Source organism: Osmerus eperlanus, chromosome 5, assembly GCF_963692335.1.
Source record: "Osmerus eperlanus chromosome 5, fOsmEpe2.1, whole genome shotgun sequence".
Classification (NCBI taxonomy): Eukaryota; Metazoa; Chordata; class Actinopteri; order Osmeriformes; family Osmeridae; genus Osmerus; species Osmerus eperlanus.
In genome coordinates, this window is record NC_085022.1 from 23,066,238 (window position 1) to 23,091,759 (window position 25,522).

The following is a 25,522-nucleotide window of genomic DNA, read 5'->3' on the forward strand; positions in this document are numbered from 1 at the left end:
TATTTTATTTATATTTTCATTAGAATAATAAATAAAGCTGCAACGTTATACACCACATTATTGCACAACCACACATGGATAACGCATTGTCTTTATATCAGAAATACATTTAAATAATAACCATTTAAAGGTTACTCAGGTCATCCTTTCTTGCTAGATATCACTTTGAGAGGGAAAGCTTTTATCTTTTGAGTTAAACACTGTATTAGGTGGTTATGGACAATTAATGCAATTCAACTGTGTCATTTAAACAGCACCCTCTTACCAAGTGGATTTAAGTGACACTAAGTGACACATTCATTAATTGTACAATGACTGCAGTAACAGTGACTGATGTTTGCAATTAGGAATGTTTTACTGGCGATAATGAAAAACAATGAAGCATTATAATTTCTATATAAATAAGTAAATAAATAGATGCAAAAATGAAACAATGCAAGGGGCTGTGATTTTCCCAAATATGTCTACCTACAGACAGAGAAATTGATGTATATAGAATTAAACCTGATGCATTAGTGACCTCTCAGTGTGTTTTCAATCCTCCTCAAGATGCAGGTGGGATGTATGATACAAGGGAAGTTCAAGAAGATGGTTCATAACTCAGTAGAGAACTGTGTAACATCATTAAAGTCTAGTGTAGATTATCTACCATTTCAAAATAATATCTCACTTAAGTAAAGAAAAAAGGAAGTCATTGGAAAGGCAGAACAAGGGCACGAGTGAACAGAACAGGTCTTCACTTCACACGCCATGTCACTGCCTCTCAGAACAATATTTCACATCACACTTTAAGGACATACATTATACTATATATATATATAATTTCCATACTTTTTAGTCTGCTAGTCCTCTAATTAAATAATTTCTCCATGTATGACAGTTTGAAAGGTATCCGAGATGCTAAATGACTAGAAATGTAGAGTGGAATATATTACTCTCACAAATATAACGATTCAGCATTAACAATCATACTACCAGTATTGAAATGAGGGCTCTATTGAAAATCCAGTTGACAAAGGCTTGAAGGAAATGTCAAAATAACGAATTACCATCTTTTCTTAGATTCTATATCCTGTCACAATATTGATCATATTACAGTACGTTCCTGTCTGACAAGGCCTTGTGAGTTGGTATTTTTCTGCATGCTACATTCTCGCTCACTTGAAACAACATGGTCAACTGTCTAACGTGAGATTAAACACATACAGTATGTGTAACTCTCTTGCAGCTATATTGTACATCATTAGCCGTTCTGAAACAGGGCTGTAACATTATGTATTGAGAACTCAAGCTAAAGGACAAACTGAATTTCTATGCCTGATTGTCATTGCAAATTGTGCACTGCAATAACATTCTGGATTTCATGAGGACTATGTAAGGTTGTAATTTGTTCTGGTACCCAAATGCAAAAATATGTATGCAAGTCTAGGACTCTTAAGCTCAGGTGTGGGCATAGCTGTGTGTATGTGAGAGCTGAGACGATACAAGAGCTATAAAGAAGTGGGGGTCAATACAACACCAGCGGGTCATCACTGGGTTACCAGCGGGTCATCACTGGGTCACCAGCGGGTCATCACTGGGTCAGAGCCTGAAGGATGTCCTTGACCAGCATTGTACCGATCACCATTTTCTCACAGTTAACTGTCAGCTGGGCAGCACCTTCCTGTCTGGCCACCACAGTGACCAACACCAAGCTGCCACTGGTCACTGTCTTTGCTGCAAACCTGTGAGTCGGCATAGGGGGAGGAGGGACAGGAGGGCTGAGTTCAAAGGTCATAGTGTAAAAGAGTGAAATCAGAAAGACAGAAATAAAGCAGGCCAACAAACAAATGTTAATCAACAAGATTTTAGCACAATAAAATCACAACATTCACGTGAGCAACTTCACTCTCCTCAAAAAGCATGCCATGAAGTATTTTGTTTTGTAATTGAGCATTTAACAAATCTAAATTCTTTTTTTTTTATTGTGAAAAGCCTCACTTAACTTGTGACCACCACAACCCAAATTTGCACCCTAACACTAACCACCAACATGGTGTTCTGAGATGTTTGATGTACAGTAGACCAACATGGCTACACTGCTGTTACAGGTGGACTAGCTATACTGGAAAATACCTTGTTCATGCACTGGCACGCAGTTAGCACTACTGTCAATCTATATCCTTTTTGCAGGTTCCAGATTAGATTCAATATGTCAACAGAAATGTCTCCTTCTTAATATATTAATCATAGTTTCTAGGTTGGTAGTTACTGACAGGATGAGACCATTTAGGTCCAGAGGAAGCAGGTGTCCCTGCCTGAATGAAACATGCAACCCTGCCCCTGAGCATGTAGCGCTGGGAGTCAGCCCCTCTCACCTGCATTCCCTGTCGGACCCACAGGGCACCCGGCTGAGGCTGGCGGCCGTGGTCACCCTCTGGACGATGGTGTGCTCGCCCTGGCACCTCTCACCGAGAATCAGCTTCTCTGAGATCTCGTTCATACCCATCAGCTGACCTACAGCGGGGCACAACAGCAGCTGTCAGTCTGGGGAGATTCACTGACATCGCTGTTCAGTACACAGCAAGGTCCAGGTTTTGCTAAAGATACTAGATAAATGTAAGAGGTAGCGGGGTTATGAAGACTGTGAATGTGTGTACATTTCCAATTTCCTGGGGTTTGGAAAGAAACAATGACCTTCATTTTGATATTCCACATGAAACATTTAACTTAATGAAGTGATACATAAGAAATCTGCAATGAATTAAAGGCTATTGACTCTTATGTTGAGGGAACGTGTCAATGTTACAAAACTAGACTAATATAACGAAGGTCCAAACTATTCTCCTGCCTCAGACACATTCCAATACTTGTCCTCAAATCCAATTTTTCAGTTTATACGCATATCGTGGCAGATCTAGATTTGATACTCTCTACTTGATTTCAAAATCTGATGCATGAATCTTGAAAGATGCCCCCCCCCTCCTCACACCATTCAGAAAAGCTCCACTTTATGGACCAGCATTTTAAACTAAAATGACCTATACTAGTTATTCTCTAGACCAGCTATGAGTGTTATGCATTACTGAGTTCAGATAAACAGTGCAGAGTCTGCCATCATTCTGCAGAATGTGTGGTGCTGGGGGATTGAGTATGATCATTAGCGGACACCCAGTGAAGGAGCATTCCTAGTCATTCCTGGTGGGGCTCAGTGTGAAAGCCTTCTGAGATGCGGGTTAGGTCTGGGCAGGTTGATTTGCTTGATCAGTGAACTGAAAGTGCAGAATCATTGTCAGGCATTAAAGGGGAGGATCAGCTTGAAGCAATGAGGGGAGGTTAAGGCGGGGTGGGGGAGGGGGCGGAGTCTTGTGTGAGGGTGACTGAGGCAGGTGGCACACAGACAGCCAACGAGAACAAGTCTATCAAAGGAAACTTACCTCGACACCTCTCTATTGGACCAGTATCAAGAGAGAGGAACGGAGCATATGACACATATTTAAACACAAAAAAACCATGGTTGACTTGATTTCAAAACCTTGGCAAAGGTTAGTAATGACATCTAGATGATGTTGATATGGACCAAGGTTTCATGGATGATTAGGTGACAATGTTGGGATATTATGCCACTACACCAGTGTGTGTGTGTGAGGATTGAGGACAGATATATTCTATAAATCATTAAAAGGAAGAATGTTCCAAATATGGCACATAAAATAATATAAACAGTGACCATGTATTTGACCGTTTAGGGAATCAACACAAAATGTGGTGTTAGTTTAACTGGAAAATAACAACAATAAAAAAAACAACTGTGACATAAATCATGTTGTGTTTTGTATTTTGTTGCCATTCTGGTTCCCGTCCTCACCTTGTTCCTTCTTAAATTCATTCTCCGTCATGAAGACAGGCATCATCAGCTCTCCAACCGGGGGCTGGATCGACACAAAGAACTTCTTGGTGTGAGTGCTGAAAGCACACAAGAGGAGAGAGATGTTCAGGGCTCGTCTGGTGCCCTGACCTGCAGTGTTGTTCCTAGAGCAGACAGTGAGCCTGTCACACGTCCGGGGAGCGTGTTGTCTCACCACAGCTGGAAGTTTGCAGCTTGCGTCGAATCGCAGAAATCGATACCCATCACCACTGTAACTGTCTCGCCAGCTGGTAGCATCTCTGAAAAAAGTTTACAAAATCAAAATTAAATATGAGTATAGTCTAGCTACACGTGAGCTTCAAAATAAGATGACTTGAACATCTTATATATGAATGTTTTAACAGGCAATTAAAACAGAAGACTGCTTGAAATCTCAATCGTAGACTTAAAATGAACGCTTGTCATTCCATGTTGTACAGACATGGACAGAATACAGTGTTTCCCATGCATTTTTTTATTGGTGGCTGCCCGCCACAATAAAACATTGACTGCCACAAATGTATAAAGTGTTTAAAAAAAAAAAACTTTTTAACATGGCAAAAAAAACATTATATTGTAGAGCTGCGCGCAGCGCATTGACTCGCTCAGCCCCTTCTTGCCGCGCTCGCGTTCTCTCTCTCAGTACAACGGGCCGACCCGTATGTGAATAACTATGGAAGCAAATCAGTGACATCATGTTTTGAATTTGAAAAGGCATTGAATACTTAATATTGACATTTTAGGCCAACACTTGACTAACCGATTTCTGTGAACTCTTTGATTCTCATGCCAGACTGCAGTTTGGCGTCTTCCACATGCAGGTTCTTGGCCTCGGTGTTGGCGCTGTTGGTGAACTGGATCTGCACGGCCACCATGTGAGGGTCGGGGCTGAAAGGCTGACGGCTGAAACAGTACTCCACTGACAGGCCCTCACCAGTGATGCGGTGAAGCAGCTCGTAGGTCCTCAGGCCTCCAGATGGGGTGATGGTCTGTGAGAGTCAGCACAGGAAAGAATCTTAAGTTTTGCTGCTCGAGATTTGACATAATCAGTTTGCTCATTCTCGAACCCAAGCTGATGACCCACAGGACTAGTTTAGATAGTCTGGTGTTCCCTGGCTGCCCTCTCTGTGGTTGTCTATCCTCTGGACGTAACTGAGGGGATTAGATGATGAAAGTAAAATCCACAGAAGCAGTTGAATCAGTCCTGCAGAGCTGCAAGGGTTAACAGTCTGGATAACAGAAAGTATCCGAGGGCCACTTCTAAATAAACAGCTTGACTGAAAAGCAACATACCTAAAGCTCTTTAGGACTATAAGATGACTTAGTTTGGGTTGAACATGTGAAAACCTTTCCTGATCTACACCGCCACCTGGTGGTATAAAACTATCACACTGTACACCAAGACCCTGATACGCTTTGCCTGGTTAGCTGAAATATAGCCTATAGGAAAACTTATCTAGGGGAAGCACTGTAGGTGGCTACTACATAACCAAGAGATAACACAAGGTATAAAATACCCAACATTCTGTACACATCATGTATTTGAATATGCTGCACATGCAGTAAACATGTCTGTCCTAACAGTGGCGGCAGGGAGGGTGTACCTACAGGGGACAGAACGCTGTCTGACAGCGACAAGCCCTCCAGGTCCGTCACCAGACTGCTGGACAGGAAGTTGTTCACAGGCGTGACTTGAGGAGATGGGCTGGGCTCGACTAAGGAGAGAAGGGATTACTGTTAGCTCCATCCAACTGAATTGTAATTCAACTTTATTTAGGATTAAATCAAATTTAACAAGGACATGCTCTTTATCTCGTTTTCACAGTTTGCTTACAGTCATCAAGATCCAGCAGGGACATCTCTTTCTTCTCCTTCTTGCTCTCTTTTTTGGGTGGTTTAGAAGGAGGTTTAGATAGGATCTGGAAAGGAATCAAGATATACTAATAAACAAATGAAAAATGTGTATGCATGTATGAATGTGTGTTAAATGTTAATAGTATGGTGGTGTGTGAGAGGGTTAGGGTGTGTGAGAGGGTTAGGGGGTGTGAGAGGGTTAGGGGGTGTGAGAGGGTTAGGGTGTGTGAGAGGGTTAGGGGGTGTGAGAGGGTTAGGGGGTGTGAGAGGGTTAGGGTGTGTGAGAGCATGTGAGAGGGTTAGGGTGTGTGAGAGGGTTAGGGGGTGTGAGAGGGTTAGGGTGTGTGAGAGGGTTAGGGTGTGTGAGAGGGTTAGGGGGTGTGAGAGGGTTAGGGGGTGTGAGAGGGTTAGGGGATGTGAGATGGTTAGGGTTTGTGAGAGGGTTAGGGTGTGTGAGAGGGTTAGGGTGTGTGAGAGGGTTAGGGTGTGTGAGAGGGTTAGGGTGTGTGAGAGGGTTAGGGTTATGTTGCATCAGAGAGCTTGAACCTTCTTCTTCTTCTTCTTGTCAGTCTCAGACTCCGACTCTTCTTCTGACTCTTCTGATTTGCTGCTCTCTGATTCGCTGTCCTCTTCTTCCTCTGACTCTGACTCCGATTCTATCTTCCGTGGCTGAATCTTCCTCTCTGGTTTCCTCTTTTCCTCTCCGCTGCTTTGCTCACTGAGAACAGACGCTCGCTCGTTAACAAAAGGTTCATTTCACACAACCAGGTGTGTATCGCTGAGAAAACGGACCCTGAACGAAACTAGTAAAAACGCCTACAAATTCCACAGCAGCACTAGATAACTACTTGAATGAAACCAGTGGAACTCATGTATGCATTACTCATGATGTATTCTACCTTTCACTCTCTCGCACTGGTTTCTTAACCTCCTTTTTCTTCTTCTTCCTCTCGTCCTCCTCATCTTCCTCCTCTTCGGACTCTGACTCGTCTTCGCTGTTATCGCTCTCTGACCCAGACGGGCTCTCCTCGCTGCCACTGGGGCTAGCAGAGCTGCTGGCCGTGTCCGAGTCTGGCAGGGGGTTGATACTGTCTCAGGCATCATGTATACCAGCACACATACAGTGCCTGTTGTCTACACCACCTTAAGACAACAGCTTTTAACACCAAATGCACATTTTTACTTTTTAATCCACATTCACAGACGTACAAGCAGGCTCCATGTGTGAAAGTGTGTAGCCGTCAGAGGTGACACTGAGGTCTGGTGAAATGAGTTGTGTTTTACCGGAGTCAGCTGACTCTGTCGCCCCTGACTCTGCTTCTGAGTCAGAGTAGAACGGCTTCTCCACCTTCTTCTCTTTCCTCTTCTCTCGGCTGCTGCACTTGGTCCACTCGGGCACCTGGCAGAGGGTCAGAGGACAGACTGTCAGAGGTCACAGCTAGGACTGACACACTGGCTGGAAGCAGACCTGTACAGAGGGTGAAGCATGGCCATGAATGCTTCTCCTTAGCGCACGAGTCACGCCACAACGCGCCCCACAAGCTGCGTGTGTTTGTGAATCCACTATTTAGTTCCAACATAAAGCAGTCTTGAATCGGTTCTCCACCACTAGGTGGCAGCACAAGGCGATGCCTTCATGGCCAGTTCTTAACGTATTGTACTGGGAGCAGTTCCATTAAGGGAAGTGATATCCTTGAGGAGTTGTCAATTCCTCCCACACCGAAATATATAACTAATTAAGAAATGGAAAGAGATATTCAATCAGCAGCAGTTACAGTCCCACTGCAGTAATGCATGTCTGTGTCCATCCACAACGATACAAAAACACTAACATGAGTACTGAGGCTAGGTGTGGGAGGAGATTCAACACGACTGAAGGATTCAGGTTCTTTAATGGCAGAGACACAGGAGTGTACTGTGTTGGGGGAGCTAAGCACGAATAGCGACTAAGATAGCTTGGGGTGAGGGGGGTCAAAAAGCACGTAGGTTAAAAGGTTTTGGCGCTATGGGTGGAGCTCCAAAAAGACAGGCTAACTAACTCACACTGGTTAGAGCTGTGACTCTTTCGAGCAGCGTAAGAACCTGGCAAACGAGGAAAGAAAAAGATTGGGATGGAGGTGAGATGAGAAACGGAAGCAAATGATCAAAGAAGTTGAGAAGGAGAGAAAAGCACAGACAGAGAGAGTAGTTGCACTGGTTACAACTCTGTATAAATCAAAACAGTTTAATATTAATGTCAGCTAGAAATATCAGACAGAAAGGAACTGTTTATAATCAAACTAATTATGTTTTTTAACCAAAGATGATTAACATAAATTAGTTACCTTAATATTATAAATAACGCAATTAAGGATTACTGTAAAATAATACGATTAGCATACTGACTAAAGCTTCTCATTATTGTCATATTCTCATAAGACTAATAATTATAGTCAACTCTCTCTCACATTGGGATTTGGTAGGTATCATTAAAGTATGTTAATTTTTTAACCTGGCTATGGCAGTGCCACGTAGATGGAGTTATTAAAATACCGAATAATTTCAATGGTGAAACATGGAGACATGAGAAACATGAAGAGGAATGAAGTCGTAGGCAGATTTCTACATGAGCGGTTTACACAATGTCTGTCTTCCAAGACGTTTCAGTGTAGTGCATTTACATCTATTGACAGCCCCAAACCTTATACAAGCACACTAATCTTATAATTTACACAATGCAGCAGCTATCATTCTCAGTGGAGCATAGCTGTGTTGAAGCTCAGGATTATAAGCAGCTCGAAACAGCCTTCCTTCATAAAGCTACCTGCCCTGTCTGCTTGTGGTCCACAGAGAGGCAAGAGAAAGCAATAACTATCCCAACACTGTCATCCTAAACTGGGGGCACTTCTCCCAAGTCTCTCGAGGTACAGAGAGATAAAGAATCTGAAGGCAGAAAGAAGAGAGAGAGATAGAGAGGAAGAACAGAGAAAAGAACAGAAAGCGAAAAGGACAGCCATTAAAACACTGCAATCCCAAACTGGGGGGCATCTCTCGCCAGTCTCTCTCGAGCTACAGAGACACAGACTGAACACGAGAGAGAGAGGTAGAGAGAGAGGTAAAGAGAGAGGTAGAGAGAGGTTGAGAGGTAGAGAGAGAGGGAGAGAGAGGTAGAGATGGGAGTGAGATGGGAGTCAGGTGGCTGAGCGGTGAGGGAGTCGGGCTAGTAATCCGAAGGTTGCCAGTTCGATTCCCGGTCATGCCAGCTGACATTGTGTCCTTGGGCAAGGCACTTCACCCTACTTGCCTCGGGGGAATGTCCCTGTACTTACTGTAAGTCGCTCTGGATAAGAGCGTCTGCTAAATGACTAAATGTAAATGTAAATGTAGAGAGAGGTCGAGAGAGAAGTAGAGAGAGGTAGAGACAGTCGTTAAAACAACACTGCACTCCCAAGCTCATGGGGCACCTCTCGCCAGTCTCCTAGCAAGCCGATCCTCCCCTCGCTGCTGGGAGTCCCCTCCTCTAGCTGTGGGCCCGGGCACACAGAGGGAGAGACCAGTCAGAGGGAAGGTAGAGCTGCCATATGTCCAAACAATAAATACCACTTTACACTTGAAACCTCAATAGAATATCTGCCACACAGATGAAGACATGGTTACCACTACAGCCACTACAACGAACAGTTTACAAAGCAACCATGATTACCAAATGTGAAATCCAAATCAAATGTATTTAGGGGGTTATATAGAAGCGTGAGATACAGAAGATTTGATTTGAAGTTCAACGTTTGGGCCACATCGTTGAACATGACCCGATGGCACATGGAATGATAATATGGACATTTTATGGGATATGTGAGTGCTTCCTAATTCACCATCCTTAATTAAGACATAACACATCATGTAGCAGAGCATGACACGTCTGAAGCATGTTTCAGATGTATTTAAAAATAATTCACTGCTGGTTGACAGTCAACTTACACTATCACATGTGCCATTAGCTCAAACAGGTGATTTCTCACCAATGGAGGGGTGTTTGAGTGTTCACTGCCCATTGGAGGCCATGGCAGCAGAGGGGTATGGGTAATGTAGTTCATATGTAAAACACTTGTCGTCTAAAGCTTCACATCAGACAATGACTGCCATCTTTCACCGACCATACAGTTAGCTATGGATCAGTGCTATGTGCAGAAACATCTCTTAGGAGATGTCTGGGAGCCAATAGGGATGAAGTGCCTCATGGATGGCGTTATGTGAGGTGTGTGTAGGTGAATGAAAGAGAGGAGGGTGTTTGGCCTTGCATGAGGTGGGGGTGCTCCCCCTCCCAGGCCGTGGTCCTCCCAGAGCAGCACCACTCTGGCCCCCCCCCCGGAGACCCCTAAGGGCCGCCTGTCTCTGAGAGTTACTGTTCCCACTGCACGCACAGACTCCTTCACCTCCACGTTGCGGACAGAGGGGTCAGGGGCGGCGTCCGGCCAGTCCGACAACTCCTGGTAGCCGCCAGCCTTGGTGTTCAGCAGGTGAGACAGGGAGCCCAGCTGGAAGTGGTCTCGGTCTAGACAGACAACCCACACATTGATTAATGCACACAAAACATGGGCAGCGACTCATCATGTTTTCTGTAGAAAATATGACACCATAAACATCCACTAAAAGTGTCAGGCTGTGTATATTTTGTATATTATATACCGAACACAACATGATGTGTAAAGTATGGTGTGTGTATGACAGAGGGGTGTGGAGGTTGTGAATTTCTGTTCTTTTGAGGCAGTTCACAAACTGTAACTCACCGCAAAATACATTATTTGTGGTTGTGTTAAGTCTAGGGTGAGACTCAAACACAATTATGTTAAAGTGACTGCCTAGTGGACAATGTTCTTAAGCGTGAAAGACGCTACCCTTAAACGGAGACTCGAGGACAGGCGCGGGTTTGAGGGCGAGGAACAGCTTCTTGGCGTACTTGCTGAGGGCTCCGCTCTTATCGGTGGGCACGATGAGCTGGCGGATGAAGCGGGCGCGGTCACGGATGTCGTAGTTCTGGTCGTATTTAGCCAGGTTCAACACGTACTGGGTCAGCAGCTTGGTCTGTCAGAGGAGGAGGAGAACAACAGGATGTGAGAAAGATCATTTTCCTGCATGGTGGAGAGCTACTTTGCCAGAGAGACACAGTGAGAGAGACTAAAGGGGCACATAATGTCACTTTTTGTATACATCTATTATATTATTAAGTGCGTTCTGACCACAACATTACTTTATCAATTCCACATCCAATCAAATGTGGGTGTGAAAACCCTCACCTGTTTGGAGTTAGTCAGGTAGAGCTTTGCAGCCAGATTGATGATCTGAAGCTTGACAATGTCCTCCTCATTAGTGAATGTCTTGGCCATCTTCCTGAGGACATCTGGGGCGATCTTGGGCACATGCTCACAGTACTCCCCTATGAGCCACAGAATGCTGGCTCGTGCCATGGGCACCTAGCACACAGAGAACAGCCTCTGGACTGTTACAGCATGAAACAAATGCAACATGCCTTCTGTTTACCATTTCATTAAATCAGTTCTCCTCCTCAACTAAATGTTCTCCTGAAAATAAAATAAAGATAACTAAATCCTAATATTCTTTACTACCCTGGCTGAAAATGTAACATGAAAATATCAATGTCAACATGTCATGTATCACATGGGTGACTTGTTTTGCGTCACAGGTTCACTGATCCTGATGGTGGCCAGCCAGGTGGTACACCTCACCTGGATGTTGTCAGTGAGTTTGGCCATGTGCTTGATGATGTCACTGTGCTGTTCTGGCTGCATCTGCAGAAGCTTCTTGATCACGACCACAGACTCTGCCACCACCAGCTCTGCAGGACCAACACACATGTTTAATGGACACACTTTCTCTAATGCATTCAACATGCAACAAAAGCTGATACATTGATTCTACCGTCATCCGGTTTCATTTATAGTTGGCAACAGAAGGTTCCGTCTTTAGAAATGACACATCTCCAGTTTAGTTTGTGACACAGACCTGAGTTGTCCTAGCAGGCAAACTGAATCAAAAGCCAGTGAGATAGTCTGAGGTGAGATAGTGAGAGAGTCTGAGGTGAGTTAGTCTGAGGTGAGACAGTGAGAGAGTCTGAGGTGAGTTAGTCTGAGGTGAGACAGTGAGAGAGTCTGAGGTGAGTTAGTCTGAGGTGAGATAGTGAGATATTGAGATAGTCTGAGGTGTTGCGTAACTCCGGAGGCGTCTGACTCACCGTCGCGGTTGGACAGCAGCTGGACCAGCCCGTTCAGACACGTGTCCCTAACCTCCCCGATGTTGGTGGCACAACGGCCGATGGCTTGGATGGTGGCAGCCACAAAGTCCTTATCCATGCTTTTAATGTATGTCTGACAGAAATAATATGAACACGTATTAAACGTATAGTAAACCTGGGCACACCCTCTTCATGGCATTACAACTGGTAAACAATGTCACCTACCTGGAATTCTCTCAGAATTGTTGATATATTTGTCTCATTGGCTAAGTTAGTCAGCACCTCCAGCTGCCGAGCAAGTGAAAAAACATTATTCAACATGTCCTCATGTACGTCCCAGAACAAGAATTATTTACGTAAATACACATTATACAAAATTAGCAACATCATTTTAGCATGAGGTACATGTTACCTTCAGAACTTTGATCTGTGTTGGGTCGGTGGAGCGGATGTAGAAACTCTTCAAGTAAGGTTCAAACATCCCCTACAACAGGAAACATCAACATAAAACAAAGTTTGGGATTATTTTTTAATAGAATCCAAAAGCAATGTTCTTGGACTCTACACACCTCTCTGATCGATATTCTCTGACTGTACATAGCCCTGACACTAACCCAGACAAGATGTGCGGTGACTCACCCTTCTCTTGATGCTCATGGTAGCCACATTCTGAAGGACAACATATTGGACTTCGCTACAGGGGGAGAGGAGAGAGAAGCACAGTGTGATCTTTTGGCAGGGCAATTTCCCCTGACTCATCAGCGTATGACCAGCCCCTTTAAACCACCAATACAGAGCAGAAACCTGACAGACACAAACATTTGAACATTGGCTATGTTCAAATGTTTCTCTTTAATTTATATAATTCTCCATGGTCTGTCCTTGTTCCTTTCATGTTTTGCTTTCTGTGGTCTCATATAAAGTAATGTTTTTTCTTGACAGGTTTAAATTGAAATGCCAGTCAAAGACACAAAAATGAAACTAAATGTCAATTGAATTTTGAGACCGAGAACAAAAACCTGTCAGGGTAAGGTTTGGACAGCCCCAGGGAGGGGACAGCAGGGGGGGACAGCTTCCCAGGGAGGGGACAGCAGGGATGGGACAGCTTCCCAGGGAGGGGACAGCAGGGAGGGGACAGCAGGGAGGGGACAGCTTCCCAGGGAGGGGACAGCAGGGAGGGGACAGCTTCCCAGGGAGGGGACAGCAGGGATGGGACAGCTTCCCAGGGAGGGGACAGCAGGGAGGGGACAGCTTCCCAGGGAGGGGACAGCAGGGAGGGGACAGCTTCCCAGGGAGGGGACAGCAGGGAGGGGACAGCTTCCCAGGGAGGGGACAGCTTCCCAGGGAGGGGACAGCAGGGAGGGGACAGCTTCCCAGGGAGGGGACAGCAGGGAGGGGACAGCTTCCCAGGGAGGGGACAGCTTCCCAGGGAGGGGACAGCAGGGAGGGGACAGCTTCCCAGGGAGGGGACAGCTTCCCAGGGAGGGGACAGCAGGGAGGGGACAGCTTCCCAGGGAGGGGACAGCAGGGAGGGGACAGCTTCCCAGGGAGGGGACAGCAGGGAGGGGACAGCTTCCCAGGGGGGGACAACAGGGAGAGGACAACAGGGAGAGGACAGTGACACTGACACAGTGATCCCTAACTGACCTGTGACTCCTCATGAGACGCACCAGGGCCTTGGCAATGACCCCCACCTCCGCCTTAGGGGCCAGGTGGAAATATAGCTGAGCTACAGCCATCACCACCTGGGGAGAGAGACAGAGAGAGAGAGAGAGAGAGAGAGAAAGAGAGAGACAGAGACAGAGAGAGACAGAGAGAGAAAGAGACAGAGAGAGAGAGAGAGAGAGAGAGAGTGAGAGAGAGAGAGAGAGAGAGAGAGAGAGAGAGAGAGAGAGAGAGAGAGAGAGAGAGAGAGCGAGAGAGAGAGAGAGCGAGAGAGAGAGACAGAGACAGAGAGAGAGAGCATAAGAGAGTGAAAACGTCATGCTGAATAATATTCAAGCAATACATACAACAAATAATGAACTGCTGCTATAAAAACATAGTAGTGTAGTGAGTATACAGGATACATGGTGGTAGTGTGCTGTGTAGTGAGTATGTAGTGTGCTCAGTAGTGAGTATGTAGTGTGCTCAGTAGTGAGTATGTAGTGTGCTCAGTAGTGAGTATGTAGTGTGCTCAGTAGTGAGTATGTAGTGTGCTGTGTAGTGAGTATGTAGTGTGCTGTGTAGTGAGTATGTAGTGTGCTCAGTAGTGAGTATGTAGTGTGCTCAGTAGTGAGTATGTAGTGTGCTCAGTAGTGAGTATGTAGTGTGCTCAGTAGTGAGTATGTAGTGTGCTGTGTGCTAAAGCAGGAGGTGGTGTAGGGTACTCACGGCTGCATTCCGGCTCTGCAGCAGTGGCTTGGTGTTCCTAAGCAGCAGCCGGTGGTCTGGGTCCATGACGTATGGCTTCCTCTTAGATAAGGCGGCGGGCTCCGCCTTCTTCTCTTTCTCCTCCTCATCTTCGTCTTCATCATCATCTGAGCCGTAGAATGCCTTCTCCCCCCCAGCCTCCTCCAGCAGTGTCTCCTGCACAAGCAAAGGCAGGTGAGAGACAGGCAGACATATAAGCAGACAGACAGGCAGGTGAGAGACAGGCAGACATATAAGCAGACAGACAGGCAGGTGAGAGACAGGCAGACATAAGCAGACAGACAGGCAGTATACACTCACGTTAACATTAGGGTTGAGGAACTGCGTCCTTGCGTAGCGAGTGAGCATGTTGATAATGACCACTTGGCCCCATTCCTCAACATCGATCAGCAGGTTGCACAGCTTGCGGTAGTTCTTGTGGATCAAGTCAATGCGCTCTGGACAAACCTCCTCGAAGGCCATGACGACACTGCCAGCAACCAACTACTCACAACAAAGCACAGGGCAAATGACTGAATAAGGAAGAGACCTCACTGCCATCTCATGTACACTACATGCATGTACTGTACGTACAATGTGTATTTATCTTGTTATGCATATCTTTTTTCATAATACATATTTCAAGTTGGTACTTATTAACCTCAAGGTAATTATTGTCAAAATCCTATATATTTGACGTACCGTGGTTTTATCAGCAAGGAGCTTCTCAATGACCTCAATCAACTGATCTTTTTGCTCAGGATCCAAGCTGAACACAGACAGAAAACAGCATCATAAGCAGGCTGCTGTGTGAGTAACTCCCACACAAACTAGAGTGTTACTTTGCCTGTTACTTTTGGTTGCAATCCTACATAGGTTCTGTTGGTCGTTCCTATAACTCTGGTGGAGGTACCTGTACAGCTTGGGAATGGCATGAGCGGCCGTCTTCCTGACGTACGGTGACATGTCGGATGCTGCCTCCTTGATAGCCAGCATCATGATTGGCACGATGATGGTGACCCGGATGCTGGAGAGCACACGCAGAGCGCTGGCCCTGATCAGCTGGTTAGGGTCCTAATCATACGCAGCAGAGACAGAACAGAAATGACTAAATGTAACCCAACAGAGGATCAACTTAACAGGGCAGCAAGCAAAGCCTTTAACAGTGACAGTAACAGGCCAGAAGGTAAAGCTTATTCCACTCAACAACACATATGACCAGTTCATTTCAGAGTACAATGCAGGAGGACAGATGACAGTGTGAGACTGCTGCGAATGTGACTGACCTTTAACCCCCGCTGGAATGTGGAGATGGAGAGCAGGGCCAAGTCCTGCTGCTCTTCAGCATATCGCACCAGATACACGTAGACCAGCTTCTTCACCTGAGGCACAGAGAGAGACAGGGGTGAGAAAGAGAGATGGAAAGAGAGAGTGAGTGAGAGACAGAGAAACACACAGAGAGAGGGAGAAACACAGAGAGATGGAGGAACACAGAGAGATATGGAGAAACACACAGAGAGATGGAGAAACACACAGAGAGATGGAGAAACACACAGAGAGATGGAGAAACACACAGAGAGATGGAGAAACACACAGAGAGATGGAGAAACACAGAGAGAGATGGAGAAACACAGAGAGGTGGAGAAACACACAGAGAGATGGAGAAACACAGAGAGAGATGGAGGAACACAGAGAGATGTGGAGGACAGAGAGGGAGAGAGAAAGACACCAGAAACAGGGTTAGGGGGGAAACAATCACAAACAAACAGGACTCGCTTTGTTAACCCCTTCACCCATCTTTTGTATTTTTAATCTTTGATGGAAAACGTGATGAGGACTGTGAGCTACCTCAATGTTCTTGCAGGCCACATTCTTCACCACCGCTGGGAAGAGATCCGAGGCGTTCTTTCCTCTTGCTATCATCTGTGAGGTACACAAAAATCCAGAAACTGTTATGCTGTTTGTTAAATAAGGGTTTCTATTAAAACTTACATCTGCTTACCACACAAAACATACAAAATATATACAGTATATCTATGTAAATTAATTACAAAGGCACTTACAATTTCAAACCTGTTGATAAGTATAGCAGCTAACAGCAGGCTTTGTCAGACTTTCAAGGTTGACACCAGAAATGGAAACTAAATATGCCTAACAGTACTTTTCTCTCCATTCCTCCATCTCGTCATATGAATAATACAACAGAGCTGTAATGCTCCTGTAGTAGGAAGCTGACACCAGTAATGAATATTTAACACCCGAATGTGCATTCCCAGTGTCTTACTGCTGTCCTCTCTAGCATGAGCCTCTGACCTTTGCCCACCCACCAACCCAATGTGCACAAACTCAGGGCTGGGATGTTTGTGTACATAGGTGAGTGTATTTAAGGACTACCTCATCTAACAATGTGGAGATGATGACTACAGTATTGTATACTTACAGCCACAATCCTTTTCATGGCCTCGAGCTTCAGGGAATCTTTGTTGCTGTCCAACATCTCCTTCAAGTCATCATGTCTGAAGGTAAAAAAAAAGAGACCGTAGTTACTCAAGTTACTTCAAGTAAACAACCATATCATGCTGCGCCTATCCTTCATTCATGTTGAGAACATTCTTGCCTTCGCTAAAGATTCAAATCTCAATACAGAAAATTATTCCTGGAGCAGGCTGGGGTAAAGGCGTTAGTAACAAGTTTACTGCTGGAAATGACCATGGTCCCACTATTGTGACAAGAAACATCTTCAAACTTGCTTCTCTCCTATGGGTGTTTTAGCAACAAAAAAAATCATAATCCTTGAATAAACAGCCCTGTGAGCCCAAGAGGTGGAAGCAGTGCCCAGTAACACTGCAAGGTAGAAGGGAAGTTAGAAGCGGTTTCACACACGGCTGTCAGTGTCTATAATGACCTGCTGGGCTTTGGGGCCATTTTGGGAGCTAAGTGGAATCCCTGTAAATAGCATATCTCATCTGCCAGAGTCCACTTGATGTGGAGGGACATGTGGGTGATTGGGTCATCTATCATGTGAGACCTGCTGGTGACGGACTGGCCAGTGTCCACGTGTCACAGTAGTGTCACAGTTTGAGATGAGACCTGAGATTACGTTTTGTCATCGCCCCTCTACTTTGATAGCACACTGAGGGATGTCGACAGTTTAACAAGACAGTTTGAAAGGTACATTACAGCCAAAACACTGGAAAACGTACATGTGTAGGTGAGGATACCTAAGACAAAAATGCTACTCACTACTGAATAAAAAAACATTTCTATACATTTTCAAATTGATTTTCAAAAGTATCCACCAAAACAGTGTATTTGACAATTGTACAATGACATTCAGTTAGGAAACACCCCCCATCTAAGACTAACCAAGTATTAACTTAAAACAATTGGACGTGTTTAAACCCAAACTACAAGGATGGTTAGAATAATAGGCCTATGATAATTATGAGTCAAGAATGCATGTTCATTGTTCATGTTTATAGTTCTATAATGCCTCTTTGTTCTGTCATTGATGTACCTCCTTAATCAGTCATTATTTGTTCTCAGACAATATACTGTATTTCATAGAGATTTCAGTTGTAATGAAGGATTGGGTCTACACTGTAGACTGTACAGCAGGATGTGGGACGGGCAGCAGGGCATTACCATCAGCAGAAGTAGAACTGTCAAGCTATGGGTTCAGATTTGTAGGCAATGGCATTGGCCAGGCATTTCCTAGAATCCAGCAAAGACTACATCCCCAGGGAAACCTCCCAACATTGTATGGCAGTTTATAAAGCTGACACCATGCAGCAGGACAGACATCAGAGACCTCATCATGTACGGCATCCCTCCACCCTTCTCTATCCCCAGAAAGCACCCTCATATCAATGAAGACCATAAACTATTGCGATGGAAGCAAACAGAAGGTATCGGGGCTAATTAAAAGGGGGGGGGTGAAATAAACAGCAATAATATCTCTACACAACTCTCAACTCGTTTGAGTAGTTTCCAAGGCAACAAATAAACTCAATAAATTATAGAGGAACGATTTCCTTCCTCCCCACAGTGGCATGGTGGAGAGAGAGAGAGAGACAGAGAGAGACAGAGACAGAGACAGAGAGAGAGAGGTTTTAGACGGGCACGATGTGGGAGGGAAAGCCCCTTCTAGTGTGTCAGTCATGTCCTAATGTCTCACACACAGGGGATCACCTGACATTATGGGGTGCCCCGTTATTAAAACACTTAGTCAACATCTTTGGTCTGGTATGTACTGCTTTTTACAGGGCTTAACACTGTTGAGAGAAATGCAACATTTTGATGCACTCTACTTTACTGCTATGAAGGGAACTACACCAGACCTAAAGACATCCTGGGAATGTTGGGGAAGTCATATCAACTTCCAAAACAGATGTCTTCTCCCAGTGTGAATGCTTAAACACGAGTCACCACTAGCAAAAACGTGTACCTGGAGTGTAGTTTAATATCTCCACTGCCTGGGTCTAGTATGGGACCTCTGTCTTCTTGAAAAAATATTTTGCATTCCAATACTTACAGAGTTATGCTTCCCTGTGAAACCAATGTTGGTTTACACTTAAGTGAAAAGGCTCAACAGATAACTGTGGAGGAAAAAAGGTTTTTAAAGAATGTGCAAAAGTCTTTAATATGACACCTATCTGTGATGGTCAGGATAGCTCATCTATCTGGCTGAAGGACTCAGGTCAAACCCTAAACCTAACCCAGGCAAGGGACTCTGAGGGTCAGCAACATTGTCGTAATAAACACACCCAGTAATAATCACCGATGTTAACAGGGCAGTTTATTATGACCAGGAACCCTTGTGCTCCTCAGATATTGCCTCAAAGTAAGAACAAGATCCTGTAGTTCCCCCACCAGCCCAGTCTCCACCCTGAGTTCTGTCTTTGTTAAACCTGTCAGAGGGGACGATGAACATGTAAGCTCTCTGCCTCTGATGTGAGACGGAATATCAAGTTGGGTTTCTCGGGCAAAGAGCAAGAAATGCTAAACCAACACCTGCTGATCCAGATCCAGATCCTGCATGTGGGCCCACATTGCAGGCAAATTGCTGATCAAAAAGTGAGTACCTACCTAAGCTTACCTGATGAGTCATCCTGATCATTAGGAACTGAACTCAAGTTCCTGACCCAAAAAGCTTGAGTCAGACAATCAACAGTAGCATAATTTTTCCAGTGACAGAAACATTAAGACTAATCATTAAAACTGAGCTAAGCTTGAGAAGAGTATCAAAGATTCAACTGCAGCCGTGTTGCAACATTCATCAGGGGCTGAAATAGCTGGACTACATGTTTCTGTCTCTTTTTCCACCTCTGCTAGCCTCAAAGGCCTGATCTGTAATCAAATTGAAATATCATAAATCTATGGAAGTTTTCAGTGATTTGTTTCTGTGAAACATGGCTACCAGCCTGTCTATTCATGTTCTCTAAGTATGGCCCTCGCCTGCACACAGCACCACTGACACAGTGAGGATGAATGTTGAAGAAGTCCCTCTCTCTGCTTCTCCTGCAACAGGTCTTCTGATACCCAGACAGGATCAGGTTCCTCTGAGTGGAAACCCTACCCCACTACCACGGCTCCATTTCTTTGTACTTGGTCTTGTCCAAAGTCTGAAGGTAACATATACAACAATACAATCCTGAATTATTCAAGTCTACTGAGGTATTAGAACCCTAGATGCATACATTAAGGGGTCAGGTTACCTGTACATGAAGCAGAAAGATCAACCAAACTTTCCTGACCGATCAGAACGGTCTCAGAAACTGAAGTGATGTCAGAAAGGGTTATGTAAATTATAGACTTTAAACGTCAACCAGCAACCTTTGTAGCTACAGACGCCGTCTGTACATTTATGATAGTGATATGTACTCAAAGATTCAAATACAACCTGTCAATTACTGTGTTTAGACTTCTGAACCCAACTAAGGCAGAAAGTCAGAGCTGACAGGTGAGAGAAACTGTAAAAAAGTCCAGCAACTGTCCCCTCCATCATCTACTGTACTGTTCAAGAAAGAGTATATATATATATTAAACCACAATATCATTATAACCCCCACCCCCAAAATCAGTCAAAGTTATGCCTGAGTACACAGGTTTCCTCCTGGCTAGCCTACCGCAGAGGCTGGGTCTGGGCACTGGACCCCCCACCTCCTCCACCCTCTTCCAGATGGGCCTGCTCTTCCTGGTCTCCTCCTCCTCTTCCACCTCCTCCTCCAGAGCGAAGGTGGCGTAGCTCATCAGGCTGCAGGGCGTTGTACCAGTTCTGCTGGATCCCATCTGGGGTCAACACAGGGCTCTTGGCCTCCTCCTGTCCCTGGACCTGGCTCTGCACCGTCTTCACCATGTTCACCGCATTCACTGGCAGCTGCAGCAGTCTCTGCATGGTCGTCATCCTCCCCTGTCCTCAGGCTCCACTGCTCAAGTAGACTCCAACAACAACAAACCTGTTGAGTCCCCGAACAAAAACGACCCTGGCAAAAGATACAAAACTTTCCAGGGTTCAGACCGCTCCCATGAATTGCACTTCAGTATGTGTGGTGCTTGGTTAGGTCTGAGATATCAGTATGTGTGGTGCTTGGTTAGGTCTGAGATATACAGAATCAAACCAGGGAACTTTCTTAAAATGACGTTGTGACCAGCAACACTGTTTCTTCCAATCCTGATAAGGATATATCTGACAGGAGCTTTTTCCTCTCCCGACGGCAGAATGATGTGTTGAGTGCCAGCTCTCGTCTCGCTAGCTACTGGGTTCTGCTGTGAGCCATGGCAGATGAAGAGGCTAATTCAGAGAAGCAACAACCGCCTGATGGAGGCCGTGCAGCTGACTCCTATCTTTCTTTCCTTCTGTTGTTCCTGTCCCCTTCCAGAGAGAGAAGGCTTGTTCTGCCTGCTCAACGTTCAGGCGTCTGCTGCTGGTCTTCGATGCTATGCTCTGACGGCAAAGCCTCTCTCTCTTTCTCTGCCTCATTCCCTCCCTCTCTCCCTCGCCACGTTAGCACCCCTCCCATTTCCTCTCCACTCTTCCCCTCCCTAACCCTTTATCTCATGCGCATGCTCTGTTTTCACCGCTGGGTTCTATGCCATCACTCTCTCTCCTCAGCTCCTGGCCCTCTCTCACCTGCTTTCTTCTTCTTTAACAGCATTGATATACAACAGCAAGGTCTCTCTCTCACTCCCTCCCTCCCCTCTGCCTCTCTCATGCTCTCTCTTTTGTTCTCTCTCTCTTTCTAACCAGTGAATAGAGATGGACTGTGGAACGTTATTGCCTTGAGGATGTGTTCATGGGTGGCCATGATCACTTCAAAAACAGTACTGTGCAATTGTTCCCTCCTGTGTACTGTGTACATGTGAGCACACTCTCACATTAGTCAATGGTCTGTACAGAGTGCTGTGCTGAAGCAAAGTTACAATAAATAACATGTGTCCATCTAGGATCTAGGTACCGGTACTAAACCACGTACTTTCGTAAGGGACTGAGAAGTCAATAGTGCTGCACTGTCAGGATGATACCAACAGCACACCCATATATGTTTCATTATAGCATGATGCTCAGTCTTTTCTCTCAAATTCCCGGGGCTGTAGAGGCCAAACAATATAACCATTTGACCATGCTGAGGTACAGGGTGATCTGTGTTCTGGACACAGGGACATTTACAATAGCCATTCAGACCATCAGATAGCTAACAAATTGGTTCCTGGAAGCACATTTTATCCAAGAACTGTTTGAATGTTGTCATTCATTTCAAATGATTCATGGGCACGAGAACATTCTTAGTACGGAGTGTTACCTGCATGTGTACCCTAGTAGACCCTTACAGAGTGTTACCTGCATGTGTACCCTAGTAGACCATTACAGAGTGTTACCTGCATGTGTACCCTAGTAGACCCTTACAGAGTGTTACCTGCATGTGTACCCTAGTAGACCATTACAGAGTGTTACCTGCATGTGTACCCTAGTAGACCCTTACAGAGTGTTACCTGCATGTGTACCCTAGTAGACCCTTACAGTCATTCTGCCTGCTGGATCGTGTGTCCCCTCCCCCGCTGTGTCTTCCCTAAACCATTTCTCACCAGGTTGCCTGCAACAGTGACAACACGCTTCGGTGCACTGCACAAACCCTGCCAGGCAGCCTCTCCCAGAGCCTAGCGACTCGTGAACACCCACAGACAGCACCTGCTGTTAAACAACTGGAGAACTGTGAGTGAGACCGGAACAAGTACAGATAAATCATGGATTTGACCTTGTTGGAAAAACTATTCAGTTCCAGCCTAGTCCTGAGTTACCATTGCAAAACAGTCATATTATGAGTTTCTCAACAATCTGAACGAAATGAGCAAACCAATATGGCCGAACTGCAAGTTCATACTGAATTGTCTGGGAAATACTGAAGACATGTTTCACAGGAGAAACTCTGTCAAAAACTAAATCAATGACATTTTAGAGGCAGGGTGTGACAATGAATATCTGATCGAGAGGAGCGAGCGATAGAGCAGGCATAGGGAGAAAGAGAGAGAGATAAGAAAAATAGAAACACAGACAGAATCAATGCTGCTCCTTTTCCAATCCACTACTGATGTAATCAACTCCCTGTGACGCACTCTTTGACTCATTTCTAAAAGAAACAAAGCAGCACATCAAATTTACATTTACATTTAGTCATTTAGCAGACGCTCTTATCCAGAGCGACTTACAGTAAGTACAGGGACATTCCCCCCGAGGCAAGTAGGGTGAAGTTCCTTGCCCAAGGACACAACGTCATGTGGCACACCCGGGAATCGAACCAGCGACCTTCTGGTTACTAGCCCGATTCTCTAACCGCTCAGCCACCTGACTCCCTACACAAATCTAACAGTCCGAGTCTCACGAGGCCCCAGACCCACGAGGCCCCAGACCCACGAGGCCCCAGAGGCCCCAGACCCACGAGGCCACAGAGTCCCCAGACCCACGAGGCCCCAGACCCACGAGGCCCCAGAGTCCCCAGACCCACGAGTCCCCAGACCCACGAGGCCCCAGAGTCCCCAGACCCACGAGGCCCCAGAGGCCCCAGACCCACGAGGCCCCAGAGTCCCCAGACCCACGAGGCCCCAGACCCACGAGGCCCCAGACAGGAAGGTGGTGAGGGGAATGTGTTGCTGCTACAATAGAGGATGCAGGGCATGAGAAAAGGCAATGACTTTCATTGTTTCATTTGATTTAGAAATACAGTACCTGGGATATAAACTCACAAACCCCTTGACACAAAAATGAAAAGGAAGTACTAACAATAATAACCGAAACTGTTCAATGAGGCAACATATTTAGTTGACAAATTCGATGACATTAACAGCTGGAACCAAGATGTCACATCGTAGCACAGTGTAAACCACCTAGCGCAGCGCTCAACATGGTGCACTGGGCACATTTTGCAAGGCAACAGCATGCGGAGAATGGTCTGTCACATTTGTGAAAAGAGACCAGCCCGACTGAGGGTAGTCCTATTTCCACCTGGTTTACTTTGGCCAAAGCAAACATGGACACTGGACACCCTGCTGGCTGTTAAACCTACTAATGGCGTGGATCTGTATTTTTTTTTTAAACCACAAACAGTGTCTGTGTCATCACCATTAACCATTCATAATACTCTGTTGTCCACTATGCTTTCGTGAAGACTAGATGTCATGGTTACCGGTCTAAGTGTGCTCTCCGTTATTAATTCGTTTTCAGATTAAGTCTGTCATTGGTCACGTGTAGGCCTAAACCTTGATTTCGCAATATTAATTTAATCCACGCTTAATAACGAGGATTGTAACTACAAGCGATACATTGCTGCCCTCTGCTGGTGAAAATGCCTCGCGGCACGTTGCATGTAAACAGCACTGTGGTTTTACAATGGGAACTATATACTGTAGTGTAGATAAAAACGTGTTTAAAGACAGACTACAATCCACAACAATCTATTAGTTGCCTCCTAAAAATAATTTTGTTCCGTTGTAAAGTGAACTACAATAGAAAACTAGTGCTAAATTGTTATCACCATCTAGCGTTAATATTAATGTTGTAATGTCTCTTCAAACAACCACATTTTCCCTTTCACCTCTAGCGTGAATTAGCCGAGGCTATGCTATGCAATCTAGACTGTTTCACGCAAAAGTGGCCAACTGCAGAACAAGTTCCGGGTTGTGAATTGATATAGGCTAAATTATGGTCTGTGATGGACGCATATGGTTTACTACACTGTGGTGGTTTCGCCTATATTTTGACCATTAAGTTTAAGAAATTCGTGAAAGAAAATACAAAAAAACACAAATATTTTAGGGATAACTCAGCCAAAACATTTGACTTCAGCACCACCGGCGCTGTCCAATCGAGAGGTTCTGAAAATGGCCCGGATGTATCTCAAACAATATTATCAACTATTGCCTCCCTATTGGCTGCTACGGGAACCATTTATTATGATTCGAATGTATTTTGCGCATAATATGTTATAATTTTTGTTTTGCAAGGATATGAACAGTTTATACAGGCCTGTACGCAATTTAAACGAACGGGTTACCGGTTAAACATTTTTGGCCAAGACGTTCAATCAGATTAGCGTAGCTAGGCACACTTAAACGATATGACAAACAATCACGTCTGGTTGTACCCGTTAACCATGGAACACAACGTAAAGGCTAGTTGTGTCAAGTAGGTAGTCTATTAGCCCACACCAAATCACAGCGAGGTTTAGTTAGTCATGGCCCAGATGGCCTGCGCAGTAGCCGCCAACACACAGACATTGAACATGCAGCCTGCGTGAAGTCATATAGGGCCTAATGTAAATTCTACATAACTGCATGTTCGTTTTTTAGAATTATTCGTCTACTATAAACCCAGCCTAGCCGCTTCCTTCTCATCTCGAGACGCAGGAAATGACATCTGCACCTCCCCCATTCATTGCAAATGATATTCCAATTTGACAACATACGATTTCATCACACAACCGCAGAAAGTGCTTGTTTTTTTTATACCTTTTGTAGTCCGAAGAAAAAATACCTCCACTAGCCGGATCGTGGCCATATTCGGGCTCACCGACACTCGAGGACCCCCCCTTTTCATCGTTAAAACCGGAGCTAGCAGACATTTCTCCTTCAGAACACAACGATGGAGATTTACTGCGGTTATCAGGGCA

The 25,522-nt window shown here is 45.1% G+C and overlaps 1 protein-coding gene across 6 annotated transcripts; it reads right to left on the bottom strand.

The window, feature by feature from the left end:
* On the bottom strand, positions 1 to 25,522 carry LOC134021689 (AP-3 complex subunit beta-2). 6 transcript variants are annotated; one of them, XM_062462767.1, is made up of 29 exons: positions 25,362 to 25,522; positions 16,801 to 16,876; positions 16,209 to 16,283; positions 15,647 to 15,742; positions 15,274 to 15,434; positions 15,063 to 15,129; positions 14,682 to 14,864; positions 14,343 to 14,537; positions 13,617 to 13,714; positions 12,609 to 12,663; positions 12,382 to 12,453; positions 12,195 to 12,257; positions 11,970 to 12,102; positions 11,464 to 11,573; positions 11,014 to 11,190; positions 10,615 to 10,801; positions 10,141 to 10,271; positions 7,784 to 7,822; positions 7,025 to 7,139; positions 6,640 to 6,811; positions 6,287 to 6,458; positions 5,721 to 5,805; positions 5,495 to 5,601; positions 4,647 to 4,875; positions 4,062 to 4,146; positions 3,848 to 3,945; positions 3,417 to 3,428; positions 2,358 to 2,496; positions 1 to 1,724 (listed from the first exon to the last, which is right to left on the bottom strand). In XM_062462767.1, the coding sequence occupies exons 1-29, from the start codon at positions 25,472 to 25,474 to the stop codon at positions 1,574 to 1,576; spliced, it is 3,396 nt and encodes a 1,131-aa protein (XP_062318751.1). In that variant the 5' UTR covers positions 25,475 to 25,522; the 3' UTR covers positions 1 to 1,573. The 6 variants fall into 6 exon arrangements, with proteins under 6 accessions (XP_062318751.1, XP_062318753.1, XP_062318752.1 ...); XM_062462769.1 differs by lacking the exon at positions 7,784 to 7,822 and having other exon boundaries at positions 1 to 1,760; positions 10,153 to 10,271; XM_062462768.1 differs by lacking the exon at positions 3,417 to 3,428.